General features: G+C 39.2%; 1 protein-coding gene across 2 annotated transcripts in view; it reads right to left on the minus strand.

Annotated features, from left to right (window-relative positions):
- The window catches only part of mpp7a (MAGUK p55 scaffold protein 7a), a 235,382-nt gene that overhangs the window by 43,864 nt on the left and 163,595 nt on the right, over positions 1-27,923 (minus strand). For both annotated transcript variants that reach the window (XM_028434276.1, XM_028434274.1), the window contains exons 7-11: positions 24,662-24,743; positions 24,274-24,359; positions 22,529-22,603; positions 13,959-14,155; positions 13,315-13,379 (exon numbers count right to left, since the gene is read on the minus strand). In XM_028434276.1, the coding sequence (XP_028290077.1) occupies positions 13,315-13,379; positions 13,959-14,155; positions 22,529-22,603; positions 24,274-24,359; positions 24,662-24,743 (505 nt within the window). The remainder of the gene's footprint in view (positions 1-13,314; positions 13,380-13,958; positions 14,156-22,528; positions 22,604-24,273; positions 24,360-24,661; positions 24,744-27,923) is intronic.

Below are 27,923 nucleotides of genomic sequence, written 5' to 3' on the forward strand. Positions count from 1 at the left end.
AGTTGATTTAAATTCAGAACTGTACCAGAATCAATGACTTCACGTCACATCCGGCCGAAAAAGGCTGCTTCTCATGGATTATATTTTAAAGCACATATAGGTAAACTGGCGGCCTGGGGGCCACATGCGGCCTTCTGTCTAATTTTATGTGGCCCCCAAAGAAAATGTACAAAATGACAGAAAAATATACAAGAGCAAGAATACATTAAAAAATTGAAAGAATTACAACATTGCAGGAACATACAGTAAAAGACAAGAAAAAAAGACAGAAAATACTGAAAAAACACACAAAAATACAACAGTAATAAAGAAAATTGCTAGGAAAAATATACAAAATTACAGAAAATGACAACAAAAGTACACAAAAAGACATGAAAACACAAAAAATAATTCCACAAACCCACAATACTAACGAAAACGCAAAATGACAATAGAAATACACAAGAATTACTCCAAAAATGCAAAATGACAGCACAAATACATGGAAAAGTACACAAAAGAACTGCAAAAATGCACAAAAAGACAACAACACACATACACAGAATGACAGAAAAACACACAAAATTACTATAAAAAAACTCTTTCTTTTTCCTATATTGATGCTCAGATTGCTCATTATCCTAAATGTTGACATGAATGTTGATAATGTGACCCTCTGATCAAACACAATTTTTTGGCTCTATTTAGGTGTAATATTGTGAAAAAAAAGTACTTTAAATATGTTTTTTTAAAATAAATGTGCATTAAACACATTTTATATTTGATACATTTCCATGACAGGAATCCTTTAAATAAATAAACTGTGGTAAATAATATTTGTAAAAAAAAAAGAAGAAAAAGAAGAAGAAACTCAATGAGTCTTAGTAAATGTATGAGTCAAACAACCAATTAGATACAGGCATATAAAATGGCATGAGGATAAAGATTATGAATATGAAGACATGCACTGAAGCAAAATAAACACAACATGAAACATTGTGCCACTTTTTCTAGAAAGACTTTCTAATGGCTCAACTGCAGAAATAGAGAATTACAACTAATGTCCAAAACCAACCTATAGAGGATAAAGGATATTCAATCAATCAATATTTGTCATTGCACATGTTACAGCGCAAAAGAGCAACAAAATGTAGCGCCCCGTATTTAGATGAAAAGTGAGAAAACAGGAGGAAAGAAAAGGAAGAGGGGAAGGCAGGTCATAAACTGAGTTTATTCATCACGAGACTGTTTTATTTCCCTTACATTTGTTTTAAACTGCGTTTTTATTTTTTAGTCTTGATTTATGAAGTTTTTATCTATCCTCAATTGACTAATTTTATAAAGATATTAGTTACCTACTCCTATGTACAATTATTAACTGTTAGCATTGTGTTCAACACCACACTATCCGAGACCAAGACTTGCCCGAGACCAGAATGCACCGAGACCAAGACAAGACCAAGACTTCTGGGAGTCGAGACCAAGTTAAGACCAAGACCGAGACAAGCCGAGACCAAGACCAAGACCATAAACATTTTTTTTAAATATAAAAAAATATATAAATAAATAAAATTATGACAAGGTTCAACAGTTAAATAACATTCTCTCTTTAATTTTAGTTATTTTAAATACATTTGACGGACAAAAAAGATGCCTGAAAAAAATAACTAAAATATTAAAACTACTACTGCTTCTGATAAATTCACAATTATTCTACATATTTGAAAACAATATTTTTATGTCAGCTGAATGTACAGCAAGTGTTTTAAAGTATTTCTGCCAAGAAATAATGATTCTTGATTCTGATTCTTTGAGTTGTGCAGGTCAACAGGTCACAGATTTCACAAGATAATTTTTTAGTTTGAAAAAGCCTTTACACAGGTTATTTTATTAATTCACTTAGTTGATATAGTTTAATTTGGTTGCTGTAATGTAACTAGGATATTCAATTAACAAAGGTTGTCATCAGTCTAAAAACATAGAGCTACAGGTAGATGTGAAACTAAATAAAACAACCTCAAACCATGGAACAGTCATGTGACAAATCAATCAATAGTTCTTGTTGAGAAATATTATTATTATTCTGGATACAGTGGAAACAGAAACTATAAAAGATAATTATACTGTGAACCTGTTTATATTGTAGGGAAGACAGGCAGGCACTAGGACCCAGAGGCAGAGTAAATGCACCCCTATACTGCATTCACAGGCTGTAATATCATCAGTTTATCATTTTACCAGTTGTTAGAGCTACTGTCTTCAATATTTATTACTGGCGATTGTTTTCTGGAGTTTTACTGAGATTTTTACCAGTAATTAGTTTTTTATCTCCCTCGTGCTCCGCGGTCCAAACTGAAACCATAGCCAGACATAGACACAGGCACAGACACAGACACAGGCACAGACACAGACACACACATTAAGGAAGGTTGTGGTCATTATACGGGGTGGATTAAAGAATAAATAAAGGATTGTTTTATCCCATTCTTCTCCGTGTTATTATCACATTTGTAGGAGGACGAGCTTAGACAAGGAGTGATAAGAATTATAATATTAATTATTATTAATATTGCAGTAATTTGCCAAGAGGCTCCATCTGAAATAGAGTTAAAGTGTTTCAGATCACTTAATTAGTTATTAATCCAGGGTTGTAAACTCTTGTCAAGACTATCTACTGTCCATATAACAAACCTTATGATTGTAATATTTTCATGAACCACAGACAATTTCTCAAAGTATAAACATTTAGAAATCAAAACAAGTTAAAACTTACTAACACGATAAAGCTAAAAGAGCGCTACGCTCACTAAACTAAAGATAAATGTATAAACACTTTAAAGGTAAAAGCTTAGCAGAGAAAGAAAGAAGGAAGGAAAGAAAAGTAGCATGATTTCAGTGTGTGTGTGGATGTGTGTGTGTGTGCGTGAGCTATGATAAGATCAGTGTGGAATTCGGTGTCTGCGATTACTTTAGGCCCGATTAGAATGTGAGCTCCAGAGTACCTCGGTTCTGATGGGTCCGTGGTCGGTGGTCCTTCTCTTGAGGCAAACAGGTTGTTGAAGAAAAGTCTGAGGAGCAAAGCTTGGTTCTGGCTTGTGATGGGACCGATGGCCCTGTTCCTTGTTCAGCGTGTTTCACAGCTTGTTTAGTCAGCAAGTTTCCACTGGTTCTGACTTGTGTTCTTCACCACACTTGGACTTCTTCAGCGCAGTGTGCTTTGCTCTGGCCTTCAGACTCAGTTCAGCTCCTTCAGGCTTGGTTCTTGTGTTGGTTCAGCTCCTTCAGGCTAGGTTCTTGTGTTGGTTTAGCTCCTTCAGGCTTGGTTCTTGTGTTGGTTCAGCTCCTTCAGGCTAGGTTCTTGTGTTGGTTTAGCTCCTTCAGGCTAGGTTCTTGTGTTGGTTCAGCTCCTTCAGGCTAGGTTCTTGTGTTGGTTCAGCTCCTTCAGGCTAGGTTCTTGTGTTGGTTTAGCTCCTTCAGGCTTGGTTCTTGTGTTGGTTTAGCTCCTTCAGGCTAGGTTCTTGTGTTGGTTCAGCTCCTTCAGGCTAGGTTCTTGTGTTGGTTCAGCTCCTTCAGGCTAGGTTCTTGTGTTGGTTCAGCTCCTTCAGGCTAGGTTCTTGTGTTGGTTTAGCTCCTTCAGGCTAGGTTCTTGTGTTGGTTCAGCTCCTTCAGGCTTGGTTCTTGTGTTGGTTTAGCTCCTTCAGGCTAGGTTCTTGTGTTGGTTCAGCTCCTTCAGGCTAGGTTCTTGTGTTGGTTGAGCTCCTTCAGGCTAGGTTCTTGTGTTGGTTCAGCTCCTTCAGGCTAGGTTCTTGTGTTAGTATAGCTCCTTCAGGCTAGGTTCTTGTGTTGGTTTAGCTCCTTCAGGCTAGGTTCTTGTGTTTGTTCAGCTCCTTCAGGCTAGGTTCTTGTGTTGGTTTAGCTCCTTCAGGCTAGGTTCTTGTGTTGGTTTAGCTCCTTCAGGCTAGGTTCTTGTGTTGGTTTAGCTCCTTCAGGCTAGGTTCTTGTGTTGGTTCAGCTCCTTCAGGCTAGGTTCTTGTGTTGGTTCAGCTCCTTCAGGCTAGGTTCTTGTGTTGGTTAAGCTCCTTCAGGCTAGGTTCTTGTGTTGGTTCAGCTCCTTCAGGCTAGGTTCTTGTGTTGGTTCAGCTCCTTCAGGCTAGGTTCTTGTGTTGGTTCAGCTCCTTCAGGCTAGGTTCTTGTGTTGGTTTAGCTCATTCAGGCTAGGTTCTTGTGTTGGTTCAGCTCCTTCAGGCTTGGTTCTTGTGTTGGTTTAGCTCCTTCAGGCTAGGTTCTTGTGTTGGTTCAGCTCCTTCAGGCTAGGTTCTTGTGTTGGTTGAGCTCCTTCAGGCTAGGTTCTTGTGTTAGTATAGCTCCTTCAGGCTAGGTTCTTGTGTTGGTTTAGCTCCTTCAGGCTAGGTTCTTGTGTTGGTTTAGCTCCTTCAGGCTAGGTTCTTGTGTTGGTTTAGCTCCTTCAGGCTAGGTTCTTGTGTTGGTTTAGCTCCTTCAGGCTAGGTTCTTGTGTTGGTTCAGCTCCTTCAGGCTAGGTTCTTGTGTTGGTTTAGCTCCTTCAGGCTTGGTTCTTGTGTTGGTTTAGCTCTTTCAGGCTAGGTTCTTGGTTCAGCATCTTCAGTTGGAACGGGAGGTTTTATCTCTGGGACGCGCAAGCTTGTTTAAAAGGTCTAATGAACGAAAACACTTTGTTCCAAAGAAAATAAAAGATTAAAGAAGACGTACATAACACTGCAGTGGGCATCTTAGCGGCCAGCACCAAAATCCAATGATTTGAATTTTGCGCTTCGGTTTTATCGCGGTCTAAGCGATTCTATTGGTCGACGTGTTTTCGGGAGCCAATTAGATTGCTTTGGATGTTTTGTGGGTTGTGGCTATCCTGTATGTGTGATAAGAGAAGAATGCATGAGAGATCTTTTGGAACAAGAAATATGAATATAACTCAGAAACCAGATAGATTATAACTTTCAAAACAAGATGAAAGCAGAGATCATATTTTCCCAGTTATTCTGGCACCAAACATGATATACTTTATGCAAAGTAGGAACACTTTTACTGTAAAGACAATTATATGATCTTATTCTAAGAATGTCCTTAATTTCCTGTGAATAAAGAGAGTTAGTGGCAGTATAGGAAAATACCGAGTCAAACTGCTTCAGAGTCTGAGACCTTTAAAATTTGGTCTCGAGACCAAGACCGGTCTCGACTACTACTACACTATTAACTGTAATATCCTCCTTTGACATAAGCACATATCTCAAAAAACATCTCAAAAAACATCTTGTCATACAATTTCATCATTGCCCTACGTTGAAATTAGAAAAACACTGGACTTCAGTTCTGATTGGATTCGGCTCTTAAGAGCATTTTTGACAAATTTTAGTTTAACAAAAAATGTCGATGTCAAGTAATACAAGTTTTTAGTACAGTTTTTATCACTTATTGTTGGCTGAAACTGTAAAGAAAATTTATTGGGTGACAAAATTGACACCACACTTCATTCTCACTACAGGTCTGGGCCAAGGAAAGATCTCATCCAGGACCAAATCTTGGCCATCTACATTTAAGTAGTCAGATCCTGGAAGAAGGTGTCTGATAACCCTCACTACCGTACCTGAGCATTTAACATTTGTGTGGGGTGAGAAACAATGGGTGTTGCACCCGTCCAATCATAGGTAGATTTGTGAGCAACCCAAAATTAGAACACCTTTTAGAGCAGAGACTGTATCAGACAGAGATTGCTGTGAAGATTTCCTTGTAGAAAGTAATATTTCTTGTGAAAGAGAATGACGTGACAATAACGCTTTTTTTTTACTACCGATAATGTTCATATAGGGAGGTGTAAATCAAACCAAGCACTCAATGATTCACTAATGTGTCAGCACCCTGCAGCAGTTAGTTTCCCACGAGAGAGAGACAAAAGAGCGACCCTCTCATCAGCAGACTAATGGCTGTGATTTATGAGTTTATGTCAAGGCCTGCCAGCACACAAACCTTTGAGCAAACTGGACTCAGTCACTTTTTAAAAAAGAAAAAAAAGAACAAAAAAGAAAGACAATTTCAAGAAAAACCTAAAAGTTGACGAATTTTCCAAAAGACATTTATGGTAACTCGTACAGTGCCCATTGGAAGTATGTATTCATATAGTGGGAGGAGCTTAAGTAGAGTTAATTATGACCAAATGAGTATGTGTTTGAAGGTTGGATGTACAAAGAGGTGTACATACTCTGTACTCTGTAGTGGTTTAAAGAGGTTTATTTGCGGGTCCAAAGTAAAACAGCGTGTGTGATTTCACTGGTTTCATTCTATGGGACATGAACATGATAAATGTGTGTGTTTGTTTTTTTTAACTCATTTTTATATTTTTTTTGTTTAGTGCATTTTTCTGTAATGTATGTTTTTTGGAGTCATTGTGTATTTTTGTATCTTTCTGTTGTGTTTTTGTGCATTTTTTGTATAATTATAGTTTTTTGTTGCCATTGTAGTGATTCTAGAGTCATTTTGTGTATTTTTGTGTCTTTTTTTACTGTAGTTTTGTGCATTTCTGTTGTCATTTTGTGTATTTTTTGTATAAATATTTAGTTTAGTGTATTTTGAGTCATTTTCATATTTGTGTTGTCATTTGGTGTATTTTTCTGTAAAATATGTTTTTTGGAGTCATTTTGTGTGTTTTTGGAGCCTTTTTGTATATTTTTGTGCATTTCTGTTCTCGTTTTGTGTACTTCCTGTATAAATATTATTTAGTTTTTGGTTTTACATCATTATGTATATTTTTCTATCCTTCAGTTGTGTTTTGTGCATTTTTATTATTATTTATTGTTTTTTGTTGCCATTGTAGTGTGATTCTAGAGTCATTTTGTACCTTTTTTTAGTGTATTTTTGTATAAATATTTAGTTTTGTGTATTTTGAGTCATTTTCATACTTTTGACGTTGTTTGGTGTGTGAATCCATTCTAAATTTATGCCACCAGTCCATCCACGTGTACCTGCCTAACTTTCACTAAACTTCTCTATTTTCAGTAGTTAGATGTAGTGGCAGGTGTGTAGTGAGTGAAGCTGCAGTAATCATCAGGTGACCTTCACTATGTAGCACCGTCTACGTAACATGTAAACACTTAGATCTGACTCAGAGCGTAACACTACAGTCACTACCACGCTATGAACGGGTGTCGTGACACAGACTGTAACCGGACTAAATGGTGGTCTGTTATACACTCACATGCTTAAATACCTGCACATGTGTATACGCCTGCATACATGTCACGTAGACGGTGATTGATAGTGAAGCACACCTGATCGACATGTGTGTGTGTGAGACTCTCTACCTGAGACTCTAATCTCCTCTGTTGGTTCTCTCACACACACGTGCTGCAGAGAAATGAGCAGCTTTCAACACAGCAGCCATTGCCGTCAATCACTTCCGGGTGAGGTCTGTCTGGTCTAAATAGCGAACAATCAAACAAACATGAAAATAAACGTTTTGTAACGTCATCACCAAGTAAGGAAAAGTAAAAAAGTATTTTTCCCCAAAAGAGAAGTCCACAGGAGCTCTGAAATAAAATTAAAATACCAAATTACTCCAAAAAAACAGATGCACAAACTCGGGATATTTGTTGCCATTGACAAAGTTTCAGGTCGAACTCATACCGCGTCGGGGAGAAATTCTCTCTACACACACAAGCACTCACGCTCACACACACACACACAGACCTTCTTTGCTTTCATAGATAGATTGTCATCACAGGGGTGGGGGGTGGCATCTGAGAGTTTATCATTTTTCAAAGGGGTGTGGAGCAGAAGAAGGGAACCATGCATTAAACTAAGGCTGTGTTCAATATGGCATACTAGCGTAATACTCATACTAAGTATACGTCAAAATCAGTATGTAGTGCGTTCACATTAGAGTAAGCAAAAAATACCTGGATGTATACTATATAGAGAATTTTTTAAGCATGCACAGTGGGCACACTAGGCATACTCAACCGCCCCATGATGCATTGCTAGTGAAATGTAAAACTGTCTTGGGACTGGCTTCAAGGTAAAAAAGTGTCTCTTCTTGTCTTCCATTAGTTTTTAACACTTGTAAAAAGGGTTCTTGTTTTGAAGTTAACTGGAAGTTTTGTCAGTAGCACAATGGTGATCAAATGAGCACATGTTGATATTCTACTTTGTCACTTCTCTCTTAAAATGCTTTCAGAACTTTCAAAGGTGGAGAATCAACAGAAATATTTAGCTTCAGGTTTTTGTTGTTGGTTCGAAATGCAACTTGGAAAACTTGGAAGTATACTTCAATGGGAACCCTCATCATCAGTCATCATCCTAATCATAGTATATAGACAGTATGTACTCATTGAGTTTGTAGTATGGAGTACATTAGTGTGACATTTACAACATAGCCTAAGAATATTTTTTTTTACTTTAACATTACCAGTAAATGTGATTTGAGCAAGAACAACAATGAGTTCACATGGTAGTGTTTTAACACGTAGGGGAAAAGCAGCTTAATAGAACATTAAGGGTGGGCTTCAAGAGATGATCTGACCTTCACCTTTGGGTGATAAGGTGACTGTTTGGGAGAACAAATGTAACTGTTCTCCGAACCCTATTTCACTAAATATTTGCCTGTGTCTGCTTGCATTTAGGTGAATAAATGAAACAGACAAGAAATTTAATAAAAGGCCAAGTTCAGGCCCACTTAGCAGCGATCTCAGGCGCCATTTCAAAATGCTTCACTTGTTCCCTGGAGAGGATAGAATATGTATAAAGAAAGGCACTGAGAGACCCCAAGGTGAGCGGTAAGTGTGTCCACGTGTTTGGCAGACTGCGATCCAAAGCAAACAGACAGCGGAGGGGTTTGCATGTCTGACAACGCAGCAGACACAATGTACTAAAGCTGTCAGGAAGTTCAGGAGCAACAGATGGAAAAAGTGGAGGGAAGCCAGGTATTGACAGAAATGGAGCTGAGAAGCAAAACAATACACGACCTGGGTTTGCTATTCCAAAGAATGTGCGTAGAAACAAAAATATTAATAATAATTGGTGTCAAAAGTAGCCGATGTCATATTTAACAGGACGCCACAATACAAGAAGTGTGACCAACAGGATGAAAATAGAAAACCTATCTTTTGCTAATGTTCAGTGTAAACAGACACGGTTAAGCAACGCTAACTACAGCCTCTTGCCAAGACCAATATTGTCCTAGCCGACGGAGCTCCTGGCCTGGAGAGACAGAGCGCAACTGGACCTTTCCCCAGCCTTCAATCACCCAGCCCAGAGCTCTGCTTGGATTCTGCAGGGTCTCGATGGCATCCTTTAATTAGGCTGTAGTTTATGGCTTTGGAGATCAAAGAGAGCCAGGGCTTGTCCCTTATGACACACCTGTGCCAAACCTAGTCTCACTCCAGCTCTTCTGACCCAGGCATCGCCACCGAACCGCACCACATCTGCTACTGAATGTAACCTCTGCGTTTTTTCCATTATTGTGCTATTTTTGTCAGTCTGCACTGCCTTTCTGATCCTTGTGTCATCATTTGAAACATCTTAGATGTATTAAATGAATCTGAACGAGTACAGAGAGGTTCTAGTCTCAGTGCAAAGAAGGATCAGCTACAACGCCCATAAATCATTGGATGTTTCAGTCTATTAAAATGAAATTGCAAGGGAACAGTACAGCACTGTCTTCCAACAGGTTTTTTTATACGCTAATTTTGGACATGTAGCACTGCATGTGCCAGTGTGCGGTTGAACATAACCAGGATATGACAACACCTATAATTCATGGTAGTCTTGTATTGGAGGTGAAACAGGCCTAATGCTAAGTTTGGAGGTGGTCAGCAGAGCTTTGTTGTTTATTTCTGAGCTGCATATTAAGAGGGTCACGTTACATTAAAAGCTCACCGCTATGTTGAAGGAAACAAGCAGTCAAATAGATACGTCCGTCACAATGTGGTGATTTCCAAAGGAAAACATTGCCAATATGAACAAGGTTTGAGTTCAATGGGGTCACTGTTAGACCAGAGCAGGCCGGTTGACGAAGCCAAATGCATGTGTAGTGTGTTTAGCTGAGGGTTTGTATATTTGGGGAAAGCAAATTGAAAGGAAAGAGACAAGCTGTGCATTGTGGAGAAGCTTTTATAAGGTTCAGATTTGTGGTTTTATGGGTATGGCAAAGAATATGTATGCAATTGGTAAAAACCAAGTGAGTAAAGGGTCAAAATATAAAAGGGGGTGGTTAGGAGGTACAAAGAATAGATATTATTTTACAGAGTAAACACTAGTGAATAAAAACATGGCAAAAACACTAAGGGCCCTTTCAGAAGTTCTGGCAATCTCACAACCTTTGGTTTTTTTCTGTTTTGCTTTTTCAGGTGAAAGAACAGTTTTGAAATATTAATTAAATAAGAAAAAGCCACAAGCAACTGAGAAAAGTCTCCATAATAACAAATGATGGCATTGGTGTAAACTAAGCTTTCAGACTGGAATGTTGAAAGATGCCAGTTTGAGTCCCACTCAAAGGTGCGCTTCCAAACACACGCACAAACAAATCAGCTGCTTGGCAGGTACATGAGAAATAATTTGAAATTACATGTGTAAATGTGACTAAACTGATTTCTTTGACAGCTCACAATATAATAATCAACAATCAATAAAAAACTTACAGTAACTAAGTTTGTTTTTACTTAATTAGCTTTTTTTTTCTAAAAGTGAATCTACATTCCTCTCAACCTGTTTACTGTTGCAAAATTATTATGACAATTGAAATAACTTTTTTATTCTAACTCATAAATTGTATTCTTGTAAATGTTTGGGATAATTTATACATTTTTGGGATATTTTTTGAGTTTTGAGTTATTTTTCATCTTCTTGTGAATTCCAGTAATTTAAAAACATTTCATTTGTAACCCAAATCTTACAATCCTATGTTGATATTGATTATGAATCCTGACAAACTCAATACAAGGCATGATGAGCTCCTTTCTGTTGCATGTAAAAATGCATATATATGCAAGTGTGTGGCTAATGGGACATTTATTATCATTGAACAACCACAATTCTCCCTCACAATGTAGGAGGAGGCCGAGAACATCATCCGTAAATCTAACCCATCCACTTGCCACCTCAATACACTCCCATCTCCTCTGCTTAAAACTCACAACAAATCCATCAGTCCCCTCATAACCAAAATAATAAACCTGTCCTTAGAAACTGGCCATGTTCCAACCTCCCTCAAAACCGCCCTCATTAAACCCCTCCTCAAAAAACCCACCTTGGACTCTAAACCACTGTCAAATTACAGACCAATCTCAAATCTCCCATTCATTTCCAAAGTTCTCAAAAAAGTTGTTTCCACCCAGCTCCATAATCATCTAAAATCGAACAGACTATGAAAAATTCCAATCTGGTTTGCGTCCCTCCCACAGCACAGAAACATCTCTCATCAGAGTCACCAGGACCTGCTGATGGCTTCTGATTCCGGTTCCACATCCCTCCTCCTTCTTCTCGACCTCTCTGCTGCGTTTGACACTGTAGACCACCACATCCTCCTGCATCGACTCCAGCACTACACAGGTCTCTCTGGCTCCGCCCTTCAATGGTTTCACTCCACTGACAGAGCAGAGTGCGTAGCAATGGGGGATGCAAAATCTAGACACCACACTGTCACCTGTGGGGTCCCCCAGGGCTCCGTACTCGGTCCAACCCTCTTCACCATCTACATGCTCCCCCTGGGTCGTGTCGTCAGCAGGCATGGAATGAATTTCCATTGCTATGCTGACGACACACAACTATATCTTAAAATCACTCCCCCCTGCTCCCCCTCTGCCACGGCTCCTGCCTGGAGGAGATAGGGGCGTGGATGAGTCAAAACTTCCTGCAGCTAAATGGCTCAAAAACAGAAGCCATTCAAACTGGAACCCCTCATCAACTCTGCTCCTCCCCAATCACCTCTGTTTTATTTTCTGGACACACCATTTCCCTCTCTCCCTCTGTCACAAACCTGGGGGTTAAATTTGACCCCCACCTTTCCTTTGACAATCATGTCACTTCCATTTGCAAAACTTCATTTTTTCACCTCAGTAATACTTCCAAACTGCACCCCTCCCTCTCCCTTCCTGCTGCAGAGAAGCTAGTCCACACCTTTGTCTCCTCCAGGCTGGACTACCGTAACGCACTTCTCATCGTGGTCCCTGGCAGGAGCCTCCAAAAGCTCCAGTATGTGCAGAACAGTGCTGCCAGGGTCCTGATGAGGGTGCGGAAACACGAGCACATCACCCCCATCCTCCGTACACTGCACTGGCTCCCCATTCAGTCCTGCATAGAATATAAGATCCTCCTGCACACTCATCACTGTCTGCACGGTGTGGCCCCCACTTACCACACACCACACACCTCAACAAGGACCCGGTCAGGCCAACAGCACTGGCTGGTCACGCCCAGGACACGGCTCAAAACAATGGGCGACAGGGCCTTTGAAGCCGCTGCCCCTCGTCTGTGGAATGCCCTCCCAGACCACCTCAGGGCCCCACAAATGGAGGACATTTTTAAGAAAAAACTGAAATATCACCTTTTTACAGAAACTTATTTTAATAGTTAAAGCCTCTTTTAGTCCTGTCTTTTAATATATGTTGTGTTTTATTTTTATTCCTTTTTTATTTTATTTTTTTATCTTGTAGCACTTTGAGATTTGGCATCAAATGTTAAGTGCATTACAAATAAAATGTTATTGGCACGTTATTGATATCAGCCGATATTGGCTTTAAAATGAAGTATCAGTATGAATGTGTTGTGTGAGTGAGTGTTGGTGGTTGGAGGGACCGATGGTTCACTAATGGCAGCCTTGCTTCCATCAGTCTGCCCCAAGGCAGCTGTAGCTACAATAGTAGCTTACCACCACTGTGTGTGGAATGAAAGAATAATGCAAATAACGTAAAGCACTTTGAGTGTCTATGAAAAACGCTATATAAAATCCAATGCATTATTATTGTCAGACATAATTCTGCCAATATAACTAACCAATAAAATAACAGACTTGGCTTCCTTGATCAACCCAAAGACATCATATCAGTAGATTAGGTGTAGGAGGGAAAATGGTGGAATCAGCTATCAATCAAATGAGTTGTTAAATATCAGCATAACATAAACATAATATCCTGCATCAACCAAAACACTTCCTCAGATTAAAAATAAAATATCTGCATCAGGACCTTATGGTACAAGTTGTGAATTGGTCATTTAAAACTGATTTGAAGAGAAAAAACTAAATCGTCTTATTTTTTACCTCTACAACCTGATATGATCTAATAATAAAATGTCAGGCTGATTATATATGCTTACATAGTCGTTTGCTGGGGGTCCTCTGCAGTGGGAGCGGTGCAGCAGGCTGTCGCAGTGCAAACCTCCTGTATGAGGAAGAGAGGGAGAAGAAAAGGAAAGCAAAAGCACAATAAACCTAATTTTTCCAAACTGCTTAGGGAATAATAACTATGCGCTGTGCTTCTGATATGCTTCATCTGGGAAGCGTCAGCTAAGACATAAAAGAGGAGAAAAGAAATAGATCGAAGAGGTGAAAGAAAAACAAAACTCTTGGTTTTGACAAAGGATTGGTCACGCTCTAAGGTGAAATACTCTCTGCTTTGCTTTCTCCCTTCAGCTCTTTTTGTTCCTCATGTGCTCTTGAACAGTGCCAAGAAACTGCCCTGTTCTTCTGAGCTCTGTGTTGCATTTGATGTGCAAATCGAAGCATGCACTGATGTACAATTTTCCATTGACTTGCAGTCCAAAGTGGATTGGTACCAGCACTATCATTCTCTGTCATTATTCATTTTGGGCCAGACTCTGTGCAATAATCCAGACTAGTTTGGCAGGTAGGATCAAGACAAATGGAGAGTCAGGCAGAAGTTCTTTCCTGACAGCGACAGCAGAAAAAAATAGATGGATCTACGCTTGTTAGTAGAAGACACAGCACACAGGTTTCCTACCTCTCCTGGAACTGTTTGGATGGAATGAGGCCGGCACGAGGATTGGCGTCACCCTCGTGTTTGGCCTGCCACCAAGTTGCATCATCTTTGCTCATGATATGAAGGACGAAGCCTTTCTTGAAAGCCAGTCCAGCCTCTCTGCAAGGAATGGCTTTATCCTCTTTGGGATCATAGTCAAAGAGCGCTTTCATGAACACCTGGAAGTGCACAAGTGGAAGAAGTGGGAAACGGAGAGCTGAAGTGAGTGCACAAGAGGAACATGTAATGCTTTACTGTCAATTCACATTCTGCAAACTTGGTCTACAGCAAACAAAGAGGACGCTTCGCCAAAGCTTAAGGTGATTAATGTGGACAGGTCACTGTCAACATCGTGAACTCACTCCATCTTCCATCAACACTTATAATCAAGTAAATGCTCTGTGTGACAAGTCTTCCACTGGTGGTTGTTTCTACATCCACCCACAAGCTGATCAAAGGACACCAGAATGAACCACAGTCTCTCTCCTTTGGTTCTAAACCAGTGGTTCACAAACTCTTTTGGCCCAAGTACCCTCTTTTTGTTATTTCTGAACCCAAGTCCCCCCTTTGTCTGTCTACAACATTTTGCTTAGAAAACTATTTAAAAACAACTACAGAGCACAATGATAGAATGAACGAGTGATAACATACATTTCATAAAGAATCTCATATTGTAAATAAGTGTAAAGAAACAGTATTTGGTTGAGTGGTTCCCAAACTCTTTTGGATCGTGACCCCATTTTGATATCAAGTATTTCTGGCGAAACGCAAAGACTTTTTTTTCTCTAGAAATTTGTTTTTGATCATGTTTAAGCTCAGATTTTTTTTTTTTTTTTTTTTTACTGCATTTTAGTTGAATTACATTTATATTTCACAAGGTGAAAGTATAGAAATCCAGTCATTTAAGATTGTGTGTGGTTTTAATTTAAAGAAAGAATGATTATTAACTCATTCAGTGCCAGCCATTTTCAGATTTTCTACCCCCCTCAGTTCCAGCCGTTTTTGAGCATTTTGACTGATTTTTAAAGACCCACAGAATATTTTCTACTATGACTATCTGAAATCTGACACCAGATTCTGAAAGATTGAAGCCTCTACTTTCATCAAATTTTGTTTCTGGCTCGTTTTGTTCTTTTGTAATCAGCTGTTGAACAAAACAAGTTTTACACAAATCTTCAGTTTCAGAGTAAAAAGCTGAGAAAACAGGCTTTTTCTAAAAAAAAAAACCCTGTCAGTGACTTTAAAGCTATTTTTTTTTTTTTTTGCTTTAGTGACAACTCTAACATCTGAACACTGTTTCCTTATATAAAACAAAACAAAAAAAACAAACACTGAGACCGGGCAGTGTACTGCTGCCATCTTCAGGGCACAGTTGGTCCCTACAACACCCCACAGCTTAGATATCGATGAGGGACCTCCGCCAGGGTGTTTTCTAGTAATCCCCGTGAAAAAACGCAAATGACAAGTTATCTCGTCAATGGCACTGAGCGTTTGGATTAGAAATGACGAGTTATCTCGTCAATGGCACTGAGTGAGTTAAAGAATTTCAAAAATCAATTTGAATTTTTCTGAAATTTCAGGTGACCCCATTTAAACTCTAGGCGACCTCACATGGGGTGGCGACCCCAAGGTTGAAAAACACTGAGATAGTGGCTCTTGAATAAATTTGTTTCTATAGTTTTTATCATTTCCGATCATCTCACGCCTGGGGGTGGACCGAGACGGACACTTTATTTGTTAATTTTCCACTCTCGCTCAAGTACCTCCTGTAGTACTATCGCATACCACAAAGGTACCCCTAGGGTATGCGATGGCACTACAGGGGCACACAAACCCCCATTTGAGAAACACTGTTTTAAAATACTTTGTCCGGTACACAGAACACAGAAAGACTGCTGCTCACAGGACATACAGTCTACATATTATGGCTAAATAAGCTGCAAGCTAAAGTATATTCATAATGTCCCCTCTGTCAAACCAGAACTAGATATCTTCCATCACAAGTGGCACTTTGGCTGACCCCAAATGGTTAACGTGAGGTTGATAAATGTCAGTGACCAAATAAAACTTAGTACTGTAAATATAATATTGCCGATTGTTGCTGTTACCTAAACAAACTTACCTTGAGCTCCTCAAAAATAGTCAGTCATAATTAAAAAGCTAAGTTTGATGCAGAAGTAAAGGTACGTTCACACCGAAAACGACTTCAGCTACTCTAGCGATTAGATACTTTCAAAATTCAGTGTTCAATGTAATGCGGAACCTGAAGTCACTTGAAAAGCTTAACATTTTTTTACTTTGAGCTCTTTCCAGAAACTCAGATGGCGTGATTGACTCACCGGAATTACGCAAGTTGGATACTTGAAGGGAGGTTGACGTTGTGTCATCTACATTGATTTTGAATGTAATCCAGAGTCGCTTTCGGTGTAAACGCACCATAAGAGTTTTTAGCAAAACAAGGAACTACAGATGGGAAAAGGATGAGCATCCCTCTCCAAATAAGTTTCATGCCAGTAGATGAGTAAGGGACCAATAACAGATGATAAAGCACAAGAGATGAATGAATGTGTTACAGCTCACTGAGGATGGAAGGATCTTTAAAAAGACAATAGATAAGACATTTTTTCTTTCATCACCTAATTGTATACTGAAATCAGCTATTGAGTATTAAAAACCCTTTCACCACCTCCTACAAAGTAAAATAAAAACATTTTATTTATTTGCCCCAAAGGAATCATGATTTAATTATCTTCTTTAAATCCTTTACTAAATGTTTAAATTACATATTCAAACTATGCAAACTGTAAAACCATAAAGCTCTAGTTACCACAAATAAAATCGTTCTTGAAATAAAAACTCCCTTTGATTTTTTTTTTAAAAATGTGGTTATTTTATAACCAGAATATTCTGCATTCAGTATTCAGTATTACATTGGGAAAAAAATAAGCTAAACTGCTTTTGTAAAGCCATAGGAAACCATGACAGAGGGATGAAAAAGGTTTAGGTTTGAATTCTCTGGAGGAATAAAATAAAGAAGAGAAGACTAGTATGTGCCTTTCAGAGAAAAAAAAAATTGAATTCATGTTTTTGATGTCTTCTTGATTTGAAGAGTGCTTTATAATACACAGTGACTTCTCTGGAGGTGTTTTGTTGGTTCATTGGAGCGTCTTTGGAAGTCAAATCCTTCAGTAACAATAAATCTATTTTCCTAAAGCTGCTTTTAATGCACCTTTACTGCCTGATATAAGAGAAGGGATTGATTAAATAAAGGAGAGGCTGAGTGATTGGCACCAACCAACCATTGTTTAAAGAGAGTTGGCCTTTTTCTACCATTGCACAAAGACAAAGGATGTGAGTGGCCCACCCATTCCTCCATGCATCAGTTACATTACAGTGTGGGATGCATCGTGGATGATGAACACCAGCCTTTGACCCCAAAGCTTAAAACCAGACAGTGAATCCAGCATGTGTCTGCTGCTGATAGATGAGCATATGTAAAAAATGTGCATCAACATCCGAGTGGCTGAGACTGATGGATTGGAAGACAGTTTTGGCCTAAACATGGTTTGGAATAATATCAGAGTGAGACGTTTGGGTTTAAATACATCATTCAGCAGCATTTTAAGCAAAGATATATAATTGAATAACTGGTGCTTCTGGTTGTAGGATAATCATCCACTATAGCAGGGGTTTGCAACCTTTAATCTCAAGGAGCCAATTTGTCTAATCTCGCCTGAATTAAAGTCCTTCCGGAGCCGAAAAAAATACCTTCTCAGTGAAGACAAAAAGCGTATAAAATTCTATACAGCTAAAATAATATTGAATAATTTTTTGAAGAGCTACAAAAAATAACTTGAATTTGATAACACATGATCATGTCGGTCAACACATGCTAATTGCTAATTTCTTGCAACATATCAAGCATGCATATTAAATCGGCATGTTGGCAATTAAATAAATCTTACCCCACACAAATAAAGTCTCTATTTTCTTCCAGAATAGTCTTTTGTTAGTTTAGTTACTGTATCTTACCACCGACTTAAAACTTAAGGTTAGCCACAGGTACAAGGAAAATTTATGGTCTGTAGAGGTTGCAGGAGGTGAAGTAGGAAGGTGTCAGAGTTATTGCACAATTTGATTTATTTTTAGGTTAGGTTTTATCATAATTTTAGTTGAAATTAATGTCATTAATCATCAATACCCTTTGTAAGAAATAACAATTCATTATTTTATTATTTTTTTAAAGCTGCAGGGAGAAATTGCAAAAGAGTTAAAGAGCCACGAGGCTCCAGAGCCGCAGGTTGCAGACCCCTACACTATAGGAAGGATGCTCTATATGCAGAGGGCAGCAACAGCTAAGTTTACATCCAGATCTATGTAGTGTTCATTTATTTTCTTCACAGAACATTTCTATTTAGTTCTAAACCAACTGTTGACCACAATTGTATTAAGTAGTCTACTTTTATTCCATTAAATTCCCAACAATTTCAGCCCACAAAATATGTAAATACATTTGTTGACATAAGTCACAAAAGAATTGGTCTTTTTTTCAAAATATTTGTGATAGAACAGCATATTTTAGTGTTTAAAACATGTTTATCCTTTCAACAACCAAAGTGAAAGTAACATTATGTAACTACGGTTCTATGAATACTGGATGACCACCAGAGGTGGTGCTTAAAGCACTGGATGTTCCATCTCACACATGCGCAGGTTAAGTAATTATATCAACAAAGTCACCTGTGAGCCCTGGATGACCTGGAGAGTCTATATCTACCGGTGTCATCAGGTGATCTGTTCCTGCCAAAATCTTTTTGCGAGGACACAAGGACCTAGAGTGACAGGATGCTCTGGCCGTCATCCACGATTCATAGAACCGAAGTTACATATGCAACTTTTGTTGTGGTTCATTCTTACTGACCGCCAGAGGTGGTGCTTAAAGCATTGGATGAATTATACCAAAAAGGTCAAAAGAATCTTCACCTACTCAAGGCCTGAATCTGTGGACAGCACGGCCATTGCCACAAGCAAGAAACCAGCAACATTCACACTGTAGAAGCGTCCAAAGGTGCATGAAGAGGACCAGCTAGCAGCACAGATGAAAGCAGCCAACTCGATAGGCTGGTCCACATGATGAGGGGGCAACCGCTTGGGCAAAAAAGAAGAATTTGGTCTGAGACTCAGCCCAGAGCCATCAGCCTCCCAGCGCTGACATGGGGGATCTGCATGCTCACTGACAGAGCATGCAGATCCCCCACATGTTTTGCCATTGCCACAGAAAGAAGAAAGGCTGTCTTGAGAGACAGCCACTTTAAATCAGTGTGTCTCAGCGCCTCAAAGGGCGGCTGGGAAAGGGATTGAAGGACAACTTGCAAGTCCAGTGATGGCAACACATGGACCCAGCGTGGTCCCTTTCAGAAACTGCTTGACCAGATAATGTGATCCCACTGACTGGCCATCAACCTTTACATGACTGGCCAAGATAGCAGCCAAATACACTCTGAGGGTGGAAGTAGTCCTGTTTTTGTCAAAAATGGACTGCAGGAAATGCAGTATTGCCACCACTGAACATGTCTCTGGCGCCTCATTGTGAGAGTCACTCCACTTCACTTGCAGGATGCAAAAAGTGTGTCCTCAACTATAGGGGTCACAAGAACAGCTTCAGAAGGGACTTGGTCCAGAACCCCTAAGCATCTGAGCAGATGGACGTGTAGCTGCACAGCATTGCTAAATACCTGGCACTGTGACCAGCAGGCCCCTGGACTGCCCAGACGGGCGAACAGTCAGCCGTTGGGTGTGGGTGACCTGCATCCAATTCTGCCAAATGTCCCTGCTTAAGAGGAGCAAGGGGTGACTGGCAAACTGTTGCCTCGCTTGGCCAACCTGCACACTACGATCCAAGGCCTGCAATGCCGATGGCCCAAAGGTCTGGCCCTGCACAACCAGAAGAGAACGCAGTGTTCAGCGACTTGGCTCGGATACAGGGGACTGTGCCAGAGTTATCATTGACATTAGCCTACCCAGCTCCCTGGTCATGAATGTGAATGTCTGCGGCTTCGACACGGAATCCTGCAAGGTACGTGACAAAGCCAGTACCAGGTGTGACAGGGAATTACCTAGATGTCCCATACGGGCAGCAATGTTATAACTGTGAATCAAAAGATCGTCAGTCAATCTGCACTGAGGTTGGGTGCAGCGTGCCTCTGGTCTCACCGCGTCATTAGTGTCTGAGACGAGCAGATCAGTTACAGAAGGAAAACTGGGAGGACTCGTACAAATGCTGAGATCACTGTTGTTGATAAGTTTTGGTTCATGGACAGTTTTTAGGTACAAACGAAAAATGTACATCTTCACTAAAAGTGGGGACAAGCAGGAAGACTGATTCCCATGCCTGTGTGTCGATTAAACTCGTTCCTGCAGTAAAGTATTATTACACTTATTTTTTTAAAGACAGTGATAGCCTTAACATCATGTTTCAGTCTTTGAAAATAACTTTAAATACCAAATTAGATCTGTTAGAGTTTAATCTACGAGAGCAGTTTTGATAATGTGAGACTACTCTCTAAAATTCTAAAAGACTACGGTACTATTTTTATTTATTTTTTTACAGTGTAGATTTAAAGTTTGGAGTGCACCAAACAGATGTTACTTTATCATATCTTTACATAATTATCCTGAATTTTATAGGAGTGTAAGGAAATGATTGAACATGTGGTGCCTCTAATATGGAATCAGGACAGTATCATAATGAATCAACTCTTGCAGGGTTTTTCACTAATGCACATGTTTTGTTTCACAAATGCACACACTCTGGTTCACAAATACATATTTGTTTTACAGTTTTATTTCAAATTCACAAATGCACACGATCTGTTTCGCAAATATATATTTTATGCAAACTTGTCCACACTCTTGTTTGAACACTGCATATGCGCACACATATCAGTAGCTCTGCAATTGGTTTAAAAGTGTAGAGAAAATGTAAGAAGCCATATGATTGGCTGAGAGCAAACTCACCTGATTGGCTGATGAATCCATCAATCAGTTTTATCAGCCAATGGAGACCTTTGTTGACCCGCGATGTCAGTGCAGTCTCAAAATTCACCACACAGATTTCTCTCACAAATACACAGAGGTTTCACAGCACAGAAGCTGTTTGTAAATGCACATTCAGCAATTTGCATTATCTGTGGATTTATATTACAAGTTTGCCTCAAAACAATATTTGTGAAGTAGAGCGTGTGCATTTCAGAATTTATATTACAAGTTTGCATAAAATATATATTTGCACAACAGATTGTGTGCATTAGTGAAACAAAACATGTGCATTCATGAAAAACCCTGCAAGAGTTCATTTATTATGATACTGGTCTGATTCCATACTCTAAAGCCCTTTTACATTTCAAAAAAGAAAACTTGCATCCACAAGAAACAAGCTTTAATCTGCTGTAATTGTCTTTTATGAAGGGATGCAATAAGAGTTTGTGAATCATCAATCACTCCATATGCCCATTTAATGGTACAGTTCACTAAGTTCAGTATAGTTACAGGTTATGTTCTCGGAAAGTTTTACCAATCTCAGACACAACCATAAGGTTGCACTATGTCACATGGAGGGTAATCGTGCTGAAATCACAAGAGTAAACTGTGGTCATAAAATGTTGGAAATCATCACCAACAAAGTTTCAGAGCTTCTTGGAACTGCTGTGTGTATTTCCTGTTCTTAGCTGACAGCTGTGACAGTGTCTGGGATGGAACTGCTTTAGCTCATCTGCCTCAGGGTTTGACATGTTGTAAATTCAGTTTGGTCTTTTAGCATCACTTGTTTGTAACCCTCTTTTTGTTACCATTACTGTTGCCTCTCTTCCAGTACTCAGCCCATTCTCCCCCAACAATTGGCCTCAACACTGCATTAGAAGTCCAAGAACTGCAATTACTGGAGATTTTCTAATTCTTTACATCATTCTCCTTCAACCCGAGAGATGTTTTGTGTTAAATACCAAGTAGCAAATAAGACCAGTCCTTCTTTCACCAGCAACCTCATTGTACCACGTTCAAAGCCTTTTAATAGTCTTCCTTCTATGTTCTGATGCTTAGTTTGAACACCTGCAGGCTATCTTGGCCATGTTAAAAAGGCTAAATACATCAAGTTGCTGCAATGTTAGTGTTTTAATATTAATTTTCTTATTGAACAATTGGACAAGTGCACAAAATAAAGTGGCGGGTGAGCGTAAACAATACTAATACATTTACTTCTGACATTTTTAAGAGTTCTGACGAGTATAATGATTATTATTACTATCATATTAGGTCAGTACATGAATACACTGGTATTTGGTTGAAACATGGCCTTCCAAAAACCACCCCACACTCTTCAAATACACTCTTTATTGTATTTCTCATTCTTCACCCCTCCACATTCCTTCTTTACTTTCACATACATATTTTTCTTTTAGTTCATGTCAAATTGTTAATGGTTCAACTCAAATGTTCTATAATGGAGAGAGAGATCCCAATGTAACTTGGTTAATATAGAACAGTACAGAACATACCTTTGGCTCCCGAACTAGCACGTCTTCTTTCACACCAGGGACAACTTTAAAGGTGATGGCGCCTTGTGACTGGGCCTCAAGGAGGGAAGAGAAAGGTAGAGAGTGAGTTTAACTGAAGTACCATAAAGAGCTGTCATTCAAACTTAGAAAGCAACAATTCCAGTCACAATGCTAAATGCTAAACTCAAATGGTATAACAATGTCATGGTCATAAAGATTGAAGACGCCACTTGGTAGTAAAGCCCTTTATGTGAGTGTTTCTGCATCAAGGGTTAAAGAGCACATGACACCAATCTTTATTTTTCTATCATATTTTTAAGTTCTTCCAATGCGCCGCTGCTAAAATCCAGCAGTCTGACTGTGACGTCAAATTAGAAAACCTCAGCTCGTGAGTGATACGTTTGGAGCACACAAAAGTTAGTTTTCTGGATAAGTTCACTTAAAGCTGCAGTATGTACGTTAGTTTTGGCATCATTTGGTCAAAAATCCATAATTATCTTTGAGCGGACAGTGAATCTCTTCTCCTTCTGCTGGCCCTGTAAACGAGATTTATTAATCCAGGAACGTGATGCTGGATTTCAGCCAATCAGAGATCTTTCTTCAAACACGTTTGCTCCATGAGCTGTTTTGGGCGATACTATTGGCTGCTCCACTGAAGTCATGTGCGTTCACGTACCATCAATCGTAAAAGTGCAATGGCGGACATTCCAGCAGAAGTCTCCATCACAGTGTTAGGCACAAAAGTTACACGGTCATTTAAGCGTAAAAGGCAGACAGAGTTGGAGAAGCAACAGAATAAAGGCACAAACATACTCAAGAGGAACGGATCCTCGCGGATCCCCGTGACTGCGCAGGGTCTAGCCCTACGTACTGGTGGCAAAAAACTCCAAAAACACAAGATAAAGTCCATACATTGTCACTAAGTCACTAAGAGTGTTCAAAAAGACACCGGTAAGGGAGATTAAGTTTTGGTTTTAAAACAGAGCGGAGGGAGCATTCTACATACTGCAGCTTTAATGTTTAAATTAATCTTATCACGATTAAAGGATTAATTCAGTCTCATCGATATAAACCAGAGGAAAGATTAGACTCTCGTCTCCTCAGTAATAAGGCAGAGCACTTTGCGGCTGCTTAATTCCTTCAAACCTTGCAGGGCCCACACTCTGCAGCTGATGCTCGACAACATGCAGGCTTTAGAGTTCACACTTTAGTGATGACAGATATCAGTTTCATATTCAGTTGGCAGAAGTCTTAACATGGGATTTCCACTGGATGCGTAACTACTCTGAAATGTCTCTGCTGCATAACTGCAGCGTAATCCGTTGTCCGTCAATCCCCACCGCCTCCATCTGTGATGTGTATCTGTTGCAGTGAGATCTGGCTAATTCACACAAACAGTTCATTGTGTCCTTCCAGAAGAGCAGAAGGAAATCTACTCGGTTCTACCCTGTAGATCTTCAGCTTTTGTGGAGATTATTGTGAAAAAGAACTCTAAAGAGTTTAGAAGTACTTCAAAGTATTACACAGCCCTGGAAACCCTTTGCACAGGGAGACTATGTGGCTTAATGTCAGTGGATTAACCAGCGCAAAGAATCTAAGATAAAGGCCAGATATTGCATTTTAAAAGGACAGAAAATCCATCTGTGGGATCCAGCTTTGTGTCCTAATATAATTAAAGTACCGTATGTTGCTTTCAAATGGATAGTAGACTCAAAACATGGATGGGTTTAAAGGATGAGACCTACCAGGATACGTATAATTTCCTCTGGTTTCTTGTCATCCACAGGGATTCCGTTGACTTCCTTAAGTTCATCCCCAACATGAATCAGGCCTGGACCACACAACACATACAATCAGAACGGGAGAGCATTTGTATAGAAGAGCTTTTGTACTGTTACGAAAGTGGATGATGTGTATTTTCCAAAAAACTCAAATTATTGTGGCATATAAGATTGAAAATAAATCAGTATTTCTTGTTGAGCTGTGGTAAAGCTGTGATGGCAATTATTGTAGCAACATCCAAATGTCTAGATGAATTTAAATAATAAATAAGTTAGTGAAAATTCTTTTCACAATAAGTCACAGTAGAAACAAAGAAATGCTGACATAAAGAGAGAACCTACGAGAACTCACCACTTCTGTCGGCTGCTCCTCCCCTCATTATTCGAGCCACGATGATGGCTCCAGTGTGATCATCACGCCTTATCGTTGCTCCCTGCAAACATTAAATACAATGACAAGAACTTCACTTTTAAACATAAAGAGTTAACAAGTTCTGCTTTAAATTCAAGAACAAAATGGCCATTTTTATAACAGGACAGATTTATGAGTTATCCATAAAAAAAGATGCGTCTTGGTCTGCTGGAAATGAAAACTCCATTTGGTTTTCAAGTGACAAATAAAGTGTTTTGTTTTAAGAAAATAATGTGGTTTAGGAGTGTTTTCAATACTTTTTATGCACTAGATTGTACATATGCTGACAGCTGGTACAGTAATATATCATCATGAAAAACTATATACATTAATTAAAATTTTGACCTCAACGGAAAAGAAAAAAGTTAAATGAAAGCTGGTGTTTGTATAGTAGTCCACTTTTTCCTTCTTATAGAGCTGCGTTCACTGGTATATAAATTCTGATTTCTCTAGATACAACTACTGTTTCCCTTAGAGAAACACTGAAAAAACTTTAAACCAATAGATTCTGTACATTTATTGTGAACTGTAATACCTGAACTGGTAACCCAAACCAGCCTTTAGCCAAAACAGCTACATGTATGTAGCTAGTCAAGACATCAATCCAAATATCAGTAAAAAAAACTCAAAAATAGGAGAAGGATCTAAAGTGAGTAAAAGGGCCACATTAGCATTCACAATAATGACCAATCTGAGCATTAACACAGGAAAGAACAAACTGTGTGTTTTTGTTTTAATTTCACATATTGAGCTGTCGTTTTAATTTTTGTGGTATTTTCTCTTGATTTGGAAATCATTTTGTGTATTTTTGTTGTCATTATGAGAGTTTATGAAATAATTGTAGGCATTTATTTTGCGAGTCGCTCAAAATTAGATTAAGGGCCACATGTGGGCTGCCAGTTGCCTATATCTGAATCAAAGAGTGCTACATTGCAGTTTTATTAAGTAACTTACCAATCTGCCACCTATTGACATAGATGACAGTAACAATAAGAATACAGTGAAAACATTTTAGAAGGGCAAACGTGTTTTTATCTAATTATTTTTTAAGTTTTCTGGGAAAAACTTGCAAATAATTGCATTGTTACATCTAATGCAAAAAATAAATAAAAAATTAATGAAATAAAAATAAAAAAGTGTCATTAATCATGAATTAATAAAAGGGAAACAACTATTGGCTGCACAGAACAAGGACAAAAAATGTGGATTTGAAAAAATACAGTAAAATTTAACTAAAATCTTGACATTAAGACTATTAATAATAATGTAAAAAAAAATTAGTTAAAGCTTCTTTTCTTTCTTCGTAATGTAAAGGCTCGTGTGCGCTGAAGAGCCATGTATGGTTGAACATGATGGTGTGCTTTGGATCTAGATGATGACTAGAGGTTCTCCGGTGGTAAGAAAAGACATTTTAATAGAACAGAGGTTACAAATAACCTTTGATCTAATTATAGTCTAATCAGGACTGATGGTAAAAAGAACCATTTTGAAATCGGGTAAATTTCCCATAATTCTTTTCATGTCTGGTTAATGTTGAGGATTCCACAATGCTTGTGAGATTTGAACCCAAGTCAGTCAGACTCTGTACACACTAAAGGTTTAGGGGTATTAAAAAGTGTGCAAACATCACTCCATGAGTTGATAAGGGGTACAAACCCCAAGGAATCAGGACTGTGTGTGTTCAGTGCTTCACAATGCGTCCCACAATCCATTTAGCGTGTTTCTCTCTGATTAATTTGTAATGTAGGTGGATCACAGAAGATGGGAAGGGAAAATGCAAATAAATTAATGCAGTGGACACAATGCTATTCATCAAATCTGGAACTGTTTGCTGTGACTGTTTCTGCGCCAAAAATAGTACGACAGGTGCAAACTCATACACAGAGATCATGGCTGCACTGAATGTTGACACAAAACACAGCGAAGATGAAAATAAGGCTCCAATTGACCTTTCAAGTATAAGTAAATAATTTAAATAAAACAATAGTCAATATCAACACCGACTAAACAGATTAAGAGATCACGCCAGCGTAGTGTCTCGCTCTGCCTAACAGTCTTTTTTTCAATAATCCGATATTATACAACAAATACTTCGACATCCATCTCATCATGAGTACGTCTTCAACCAAAGACGCCCGGAAAAGGGAAACTGAACAGTCGCCTATAAAGAAAAAATTGAGAGAATCTGCCATCTCGAAGCAAGAACTGGATGCAGCCATTGCTAATGGCATTAAGCTAGCGCTCGAAAAACAACGCTGGATACTGGATTCAGCAGTTGCCCCTGCCTTTAGGGATGCTGTGGATTCAATCCTGGTACCAGCATTACGTGACAATAGACATAAAACAAAAGACTGCAGAAGCCGTGAAAGGCATTACCAATGAACTCGATAAAGTGAGCAAGTCTGCTAAGAGAACCCAGGACCGAATGGATGCTGTGCAGGCCGCTGCTCGGGAGGATAGATGACCGCTTAGCAAGCTAAAGTCGCAGCTTGACCACCTTACTACAAAGTTGACGGACCAAGAGGACAGGGGGCGAAAAAATAACATAAGGCTTACCAGAATCAGTGGAGGGTTCAGATGCAGTCAGCTACCTGAAAAATTATCTATCTAAATGGATCCCTTCATTGGATGGCCGTGACATCGATATTGAATTGGCACAATGGGTATATGACAGAGGCCAGGCTGATTCCAACAAACCACAAACCCTCATCTTTAGACTGCTCCGTTGGCAAGACAGAGCGGCAATCCTTAATGGCGCACGGAATGTTTTTCCTGTGAAGTATAAATCCAACGGAGCCACCCCGAACACGACCGCTGGCTCCACTTCTGTTTTTCCTAGGAATGTGCGTTATTTTAACGTTTATGATTTATCGTCAAAAACATTCTCACCGGTAAGAATACGTCATCTCACGATATAAATGATAAATTCCCATGTCTGAAATTAGCGAGGGCCATGGGCCATTTGTCCCTCAATTTAGCCAAGAATGCCCCAAAAAAAGCCATGTTCCACGGGCCAAAACTGCCCCTGTTTGTTGTCAACAACTATTCTCTGGAACAGAACATTGTTTATGGAAGCTCTGCATGGTGTGCACCGCTACCGCCCCCTCACACAACGCTGTCTGTGTGTGTGAGGTGTTTGTCACGGCTACCTGAAGCTGCCGTGCTGCGATACATCATGGACCACTACTTGGTTAAAACTAGA

The sequence above is a fragment of the Gouania willdenowi genome, chromosome 20 (genome assembly GCF_900634775.1).
Source record: "Gouania willdenowi chromosome 20, fGouWil2.1, whole genome shotgun sequence".
Taxonomy (NCBI): domain Eukaryota; kingdom Metazoa; phylum Chordata; class Actinopteri; order Blenniiformes; family Gobiesocidae; genus Gouania; species Gouania willdenowi.